The sequence below is a fragment of the Macadamia integrifolia genome, chromosome 6 (genome assembly GCF_013358625.1).
Source record: "Macadamia integrifolia cultivar HAES 741 chromosome 6, SCU_Mint_v3, whole genome shotgun sequence".
Classification (NCBI taxonomy): domain Eukaryota; kingdom Viridiplantae; phylum Streptophyta; class Magnoliopsida; order Proteales; family Proteaceae; genus Macadamia; species Macadamia integrifolia.
In genome coordinates, this window is record NC_056562.1 from 33,260,044 (window position 1) to 33,268,626 (window position 8,583).

Genomic DNA, 8,583 nt, shown 5'->3' on the forward strand with positions numbered 1-8,583 from the left:
ATGTCAAGAAAATCCTCTTCAGATTGGCCCACCTAGATACTCCGTGGTCCAAATTACTCTCCATTGTTTCATGGCACCCATCCAAAGCCAATGAATGACACGGGTGAAGACCAATATATGCGCGAGTAACTGTTGTTACACCAATAAGCCCTATAAAGAAAAGGACAACTGCTAGCGGAGTTGGTTGGAGCCTTGTGCTATAGGGTATAGGCTCCCAGGAGGTCTTGGGTTCAAAACTTCTGTCGTCACTTTGTCCACCCCCTCAACAGAGGTTGGCGCCTCTTGGAGCTCAACCCAATCAGTGAACGGCATTTGGATTCTCAGGGATTGGTCAAACACTTAGAACCGTTCCAGGTTTCAATTTGTCTTCATTCATGTCAGCTTTGATTCCTTGAATAAGCACTGATAAGAACAATGCATTGAAATTGATTTATTATAGAGCTGGGGACCAATACAAAAGGTGGTCCACGACTATAATGGACCATGGATTGAAAAGGCCTTCAGTAAAGTGGCCTAGTTTCTTCATCAATGTGATGTCATAGACATGATCAAACTGAAGTAGAACCATTCATTTGACTCCAGAAAAATACAAAAGCCCCTCTACTTTTCTTACTGTGGGCAGTTTAACAGTCACAAACCAACAGAATTAGCAGACTAGAGAAACATTGAGACCCCATCCTGTAGCAAAGGAATAAAGAGAAAAGAACTAAAATCAAATCAATACTAGAAGGGAAACCTTCGTAATTATTACAAAAAGGATTGTGTAACAAACTCGAAATCATTCCAAGTCTGGCAATCAAATTCCTTGGTTTTAAGAAGTAAAGCTATAGTTCCATTTGAAAAGTATGATTACCACATTTAGTAAGAGTTTAAGGTAGTTACACAATCATGATCACAAAAGTTTTCATTTTCTTTTTAAAAATGATTTCACTGCCCTGCCCTTCCCTTCATTTGCAACTTTATGGAGCCTGAAGACGAGAACTCCAAGTTTCTTGTACCCACACTTATGCAGTATTCAGCTCTCAAAAAATCTTGTTTATTTTTTTCTTATTTACACAAATTATTGACTCTCAAACTTATGTTGCATGAAAAATGCAGAGCACCTCTTAGAATAGTATTTCTATAGCAATAATGATACCTTGCACAGCACAATCATAGAGGCAACACAACTTGCTGGCACAATATGAGATCCGATATTGTCTTGCCATGACGGTCAATCCTCCGAGAACAATTGACACCACCATCAAGAATGTTTCGGACCATGACATTCAAAGATTGGATTCCCTTGACTTCATATATCTCCACTTTCACGTGTTCATTAACCCAACTGTTTCTCTTCTTGATGGCATCAGGATCACAAAAGGAAGACATATCTAAAAGACTTGAGATCACTTGCTTCACCCATTCGGGTGTTATTACCTTCTTCAGCCTCTCAACGTCTGAAGGGAAATGTGGTATAAGGGAGAAATTCAAGTCATTTCCCTTATCTCCAGCCCGGCTATGTGCTACATGATGAAGTGGAATCCTTTGGCCTGCTGGAGCAGGAGCAACTTCAACTTCTAGTGATGGCAACTCCATAGGAACACCAAATGCATTTTTCTCCCTGCTTGTTTGCAAGTGTGTCCCATGTGAACTATGGTCTTTCACTCTTGGGCTGGTCTCCTGGCTTGAGTCCATAACTTCAGTGACTTCAGCCCCGGTTTTCCACAGCACAGATTCACGTCCAACCTGAATGACAAACCAACTCTTTCTTCAGAATTTCCTCTCTTGGACTAGATGCTGCAGGTATGGTTTGTGTTTAAAAGCACAAACTAGGAATAAAAGTATAGATTCAATCATGACTGGATCTTAACAAAATAGGTATTGAAACATAAAAATTTAAAACAAATCATTGAAGGAATGTGTTTTATTCATCCGTTAAAATTCAAATTACAGGTTAAGTTGACCAAAGACAGGAGAAACCTGTTCATGTCCCAGAGGAAATATTAATTAAGATGAGTAAGCCATACCAGTTCTTTTTCAAGAATTATCTCTTTCTTGTGCCCTGTGCTGCATTTAGCGAACAACAAGGAATCATGAAATTGTTTCAAAATTCAAAACAGAACCTAAAGGGGAAAATTGAAAGTTTAAGCATAAGCTACTCTAGTCAGTAAGAGAGAAGAAAAAAGATAGATAGTAATCAATTAGAGTCATAAGTCTCTAAAAAACACCCCATGATTCAGAGAAGTTGATCGACTAGAAGACTTCGCAACCATTTGAAGTTGAAACCACTCAAGGAAGAAAACACGTAATGTAATAAGATACACAGCATGCAGTTATGCTTAAACAATGGAAAACCGACATGCACGGCATAACCTTAGCTTACAACTTCATGGATCTTGACAGCCATAGTGACTTCGGTGACAGGCTGACAGCTGCCATTGGTCATTGCTATCCTTCTTAAAAGAGTCATATATAGTAGACAACAAACAGTTTAACCATTATAATAGTTCTCGAACAATGCCAAGATGCCTCCATTATAATATTTTATACTTTTCTTTTCCTTCTTTTGTTTGTTTGTTTGTTTGTTTGTTTGTATGCTTTTTTGGGGGTAAATGCTAACAACTTTCATAGTTTTATCTAAAAAAATATTTCCCAACTTTTCCTAATCTAACAATGTCATTTTGTAACATAAAATATCAACTACATTGTAACAACTTTAATGCACGACTCTCACAGTCATCAATTTTGAAATAAAGACATTCAAAAGCCAGTAAGAAATTAACCTAATCCCACCACCACCAGCTGGTCCATTTGTATATAAGGCAGTGAACTCTTTTGCAAACTGAACTGCATGCTCCTTCTGCTCAAACAGTCCATCCATGCGTAGCCTTATGTCTTCACAGTCTCGTTCCAACAATTTGGCTTCACCGATGTTGGTTGTTTTCAGGCTATCAAGTCCTATAATATAGGAAACAATACGATCATTAACACCAGAAAGTACTTCTTCCATCCATGACCTAACCTGATGAAATGAGAGAGAGATCTATCACTACAAAAATAAAATCAAATTTAAGAATAAAATGCCCAGTCTTGTTGATGAGTGATGACTAATTTCTCAAAAGTAATGTAATAATTACGAAAATGCAACCACAGGGTACGTAAGTACTGAAATTCCCTTATACATCTATCGTTGGCATTTGGCACAGATATGAAAATTGTAAAGGTTTAACTTACCAGAAACTCAGCTGCCTTAGCACGTTTTACACATCCATATCCTCCATATGATATCTCTCCCCAGCCTTTCCATCCATAATCCTGAGGATATCAATGTATTTGAGAGAATTAGCAAGTGGCACTCATGGACGACAAAATAATGAAAAATCACCTAAGATGGTTCAGCCATGACAATAAATACCTAATGCACTAATTAAGAGTGATATGGAGCAGTTTAAAGTTCTTAAAAGACGATATGAGACCAAAATACTTCAGAAGAAGTGGTGATAAAATGATCAAGTGTTTGCGTTAATAAAAGATTCTGGAATTATAGATTAGGATTCATTTAAGCAGACCAAAAATTATCCAAGAGATTTTCCCCCATATGGAAATAGTACAACAAGATGGCCTTACGAAGCACACTGGGTAGGAATTCAAGCCAATGACAACAAATCAAAAGGACATTGTCGCATCACTACAGCCCCATTGATTTAATGACCAAACCACCTGAATCTTTCGCACTGAATGGGAGAGGGACAAGGACGTATTAAACTCAGGAAGCTACAAATCCATTTATAAGGGATCATGCAATTGCTCATTCCTATAAAAACTTTAGATTAGCACCAAGTATTCAAAACTCAGGATTCAGGACTGGGACGGATTCCATTCTGCCAATCACAAGTTGGTTTGGCAGAGTTTGGTTGATCCTGGCTGAGTATTGGTGGTAAACAGGGTTAACACACCTGGTCAGGAGATTTTTAAGGGGACTGGTATCGTATTGGTGGATCAAGCTCCACTGATCCTGATTCCTGAGTTGACTCCATCAGGTTGCAGAATCCGATCCTGATGCTTGAAACCATGGTTAGCAGTTAGCACTGAAGTAGACAGTGCAGCCCAAGGCCTGTTAAATTTTAACTAGACTAAGACGCTAAAAGTTGTGACAACATTGGAAGTGGATCTCTTATTTTCTGCTTCAATTTTTTCTAGTGGACATAAATTATGCAAATAGGATCTTACCTTTGGAACTAACTTCAAAAGTTTATCCGGGATGCAATGAACAGATGGTTTTGCACCAAGACAAGCAACTTTGTCTCTCGATATTGAATGGAAAGAAACATTTCCAAAATCTAAAACCTGCTATTATGGAAAGAATGTCAATATTGTTTTGGAACTAGGCTCTAGAGTATAAGATGACTCAATATGCAGGCCTACCACATCAGGCATAGGCTGGATCTCCAATCTCATAGAGAAGTTGTTGAGCACAAGTACTAAAATTCAAAACCCCTCCACTGCCTTCTGCCTTTGCTACACATACACTTCCATTAAAATCAACTTCAGCAAAAGGAAGTGATAAATCTAAAAGAAGCTCAAATGATAGGTCTCGGTACTCATCCCCTGCAATGTTATTACATATGACAGTTAATTTCAATCAAAACCAACTTCCGCAAAAAGAGTGAAATGAAAAAAAAAAAAAAAGAACAGTCAACATTAGAAAATTCACAACCTAGTACAAAGTTGTGCAAAGGCAACGTTTATGTAAACATTCACCTGGATGCATGAAGTATCCTCCTGTGAGTTGACAGCCACACTCCAGAAGATGGCCAGCAAGAGATCCTTGTGCCAGAAACTCTAAGTCATTCCAATTCCACCCTAGTTCATAGACCTAAAAAAATTATTATGAATAGATAATTTAAATAAACTCTCAAATGTAAATAAAATTGACTAACTGCATGACAGTCTACACATATGGTCCATATGGAGGAACCAAATATAATTGAAAATGCAATACACAATATTTTTCAATAATCATACCCATTTTGTTACAGAAAGAAATGCCCATTGCCCACATACATCCTTTCTCTATTTTTTGAGAGCACCAATGGTTACAGCCTCCCATGGTACATTTATATTCATATCCACCTTTATTTAATGTACACATCTTAATATCCTGAAACTATCAGAAACCTCCTATAGCATCTGTTTCTCACATACATTAATCATACATTAATAATCCTCCACTCTTTTCTTATTCAAATATTAATAATGTCATCTTTCACAAGTAGCATAATAATTTCATAATCAGGTCTTGGTATTAGTAACCAATAATGTCATCAAGATGATTAAATCCTGAAATTATGCGACAGGAAAACAACAATGCTACACATGTACACCTGACCCAAAAATATAGTGTAATCTTCTATATTATCAAAAGCACCATAGGATTACTAAAAATGGATTCCATACCATTGGGCCTAAGAATAATGCTGCATCAGCAACCCGTGATGTAATTATAACATGTGGTTGGTACTTCACTAGACATTGGACAATGGGAGCTGCTCCTAAATATGTGCTGGCACCCTAAACGCATAAAAAAGAATATTGGGATCAACTTCATAATACAGAAAAATATATGATCAAATTCATATTACATTGTACAAGTTATTTAGAAAAATAAAAAGTGTCCATGCCCTTAACAATTTCTCCATAAATAAGTTACATGCGCATGCATGGGTACAATACCTGCTTCGCTGCTTGTGTAGTGCAAGTTGTAATTTTGGAAAGTCATTGATATGCATCTGACTAATTAAACACAGAGTGACTAGAAGAATATGAAGTGTTATGAATAATTATGTTGAAGAGTACAAAATTCTTACACCTTCTGAGCCAACCAAGGACCTTGAGCCTGAAATATATGAACAAAGTGAAAAGAACAATTTGTAAGCCTTAAAATGTTGTTGTATAACAAGAAAGCGACATAATTAAATTGTATACAGAATTCAAATATATCATCTGAGTTACTAATAATGACATCAACAAGTGCTAGTTGGTGCACAGTTCCACTTTACAGACAAGAGAAAATATTCTTCATGGAACATAAGGGGTTACCTGATTTTGTTAGGGCAACCTCATATGCCACAGCCACAGTTAAATGAAGCCCCAAATTTGTGGCTATATTGGAGACAATTTTCTGTGCACCAAGTGGGTCCACTTTCCACAATTAGATTTTATGCATTGACAAACAAAATACAGCAAGTCAGTGTAAACAGGTCCATCAATATTAAAACAGAACTTTTTTGCAGATTGCTTATTGATTTGATGTTGTTGGGTTCTTACTTGCACCCATGTTCGTAATTATACAAGTTCCCCTTTCCACAGCCAAAGGTAGAAGCAAGGACATCCACTCCGAAACTGCACAACCATTGAAGGGCAGGACAACACAAACAAGATGATTTCAGATTGCAGAATAATGATGATATACACTGGAAGTGCAGATGAAACGGAAAATTGCTAGTTTAATTGTGAAAACAAGTTTGGGATACAATGCAAGGAGGGGAAATAACTACTTTAAAACAGAGAGACAAAATCAAAGGAGAGTCAGGTTATGAAACAAAGGAAACAGCATACTTCGAGAATCATAACCATCTTCACCAGATACCATAAGTTGGTAACGATCAGCCAGTGTCCGCTCTGCCAGGCATTCAAGTACTAGATAGTCTAACCCTTCTACTCTCTGAAGAAGCTTGAGAGCCGCAAATGGTCTGTCACCTCCAAAACCAGCTCCACAGCCAATAACAACTTTATCCTTGCGCCTCTGAGGATTCTCCCTCTGCAATTAGTCCTTGTGCTATTCCAATTAGTATTTTTCATAATTTCTTCGGACCAATTTTATATCATGCAAGACAAATTAAGCTAACTAACCAGTCTGATCTCACAACTATATGCGCCATCATTCTGCTCGAGTTCCATGACCTCAAAAATCCCCTTGAGCTATGAATCCCTAGTGCAGGTGAACCTCTACTGTAACAAACCAATAACCATTAAAAATAAAATCATAAAGACAACCTTATAGATTATTGTCTGGTTTATAACTTAGTTTGACAGATCGGTAATTAAAATTCAGTAATCTCTGCAACTAGAATTGATTGAGGTAGACGGAAAATCTCTCGTTGGCCTATCAGCTGAGTTACTGTTGGATTGAACTGTTCATATATTCTGGAATGATAAGAACTAAAATCAACTAACAAATACAAAACTTACTTGGAAATTGGGATTCGAACAATATATCATCCTCTTGAGAGGATTGGCCGGATGATCGTGCCAATCATCACCGTTAGGTGAAAGTTTTCATCCGCCAGTTGGTCATTCACTCATGCTGCCTGGTCGGGAAAAAACGCTCCTGTTCGCACCGCTCCTAGTTCACATGCTCTGCATCATGCAGAGAGATGCGGAAAGCATCGGACGACTGAAAACATCTGGGCACGCCCAGTTTCCCAATGCTCACTGTATCGATGCAGCCGTGCAGGCGATTTTCACACTACCGCTCCTGCACCCAGATACAAAGTGGCAATATGACAATCAGACGATTTTCACACCACCGCTCTTCGCCTAGATACAGTGGGATGAAATGACAACCCCACCCTTTTGAAATACAAAATCCCTCTCATCACCTATTGATGAGCATATGCATTTATGCACCCCTCATTGGTAAGGGTGTCAAATCGGATCTGAAATCGAAAATTGAATCTAATTTCAAATGGTTAAATCTTGGATTTGAAATAAGTATTTATAATTCGATTCGGTCCGGATCTGAATTTATGTCAAGAACCGACAGTTCTAATCGAAACAGAACCGAATAACTTAATGTCATTTTTTCTTCCTCAACTAAAAACTTGACGTACCTTATATAGAAACCCGACATAGTCAATCACCTATATGATAAATCATCTAATAGAGTTTCAATTATAGTCCAACTCTAAAACCCCTTGTCTGTCAATTATCATTTAGGTGATTGATTGCTCAGGATCATTAACGATATTTAGTTTCAATCACTTAAATGATAAATCATCTAATAGAGTTTCAAGTAGTGAAATTAATGATATTAGAAGTTCAATAGATGATCAATTGCTCAGGATCATTAGTAGACGTTAACGATATTGAAACATGTCCATTGATAGCTCATGATTTTTTGTTCATTCTTTTGTTGGGGAAGACCAATAACCTAGTGAATGAGCATTTATATTTTGTCTTCTGAATAGCAGCTGCATAATAAAATCAAATTTGAAACTGGATACTGAAACCAAATAAGAACCGAATACAAAACCCGAATATGAACCAAAATCGGATCGGAACTGGATAGGTCAAGTACGATTACCAATTTTCAGAACCGAGATGAGACTTGGTTCGATTCTGGATCACACTAACACTCCTTGGACCTGAAACCATAACTGGACTGAATACCTGGTTCTTGACCGATTGACACCCTTACTCATTGGTTCCCATGTAGGCGCAAGGGCAATCGATCAAGGAATGTACCTATCTCCTTCATGCTTTCATGGAGTTCAGATCAAGTCTTCATATAAGAATCATTCTGGTATGGTGCCTGATCCA

General features: G+C 37.6%; 1 protein-coding gene across 1 annotated transcript; it reads right to left on the bottom strand.

The window, feature by feature from the left end:
* Positions 1 to 692: 692 nt before the first annotated feature.
* On the bottom strand, positions 693 to 7,504 carry LOC122082794. Its single transcript, XM_042650569.1, is given in 15 exon segments — positions 693 to 1,728; positions 2,010 to 2,049; positions 2,766 to 3,004; positions 3,217 to 3,297; positions 4,213 to 4,329; positions 4,408 to 4,417; positions 4,419 to 4,590; positions 4,744 to 4,858; positions 5,440 to 5,553; positions 5,850 to 5,878; positions 6,082 to 6,183; positions 6,310 to 6,384; positions 6,601 to 6,802; positions 6,895 to 6,990; positions 7,234 to 7,504. Coding segments are annotated over 14 exon segments (1,920 nt in total). The 5' UTR covers positions 6,943 to 6,990; positions 7,234 to 7,504; the 3' UTR covers positions 693 to 1,152.
* Positions 7,505 to 8,583: the final 1,079 nt, after the last annotated feature.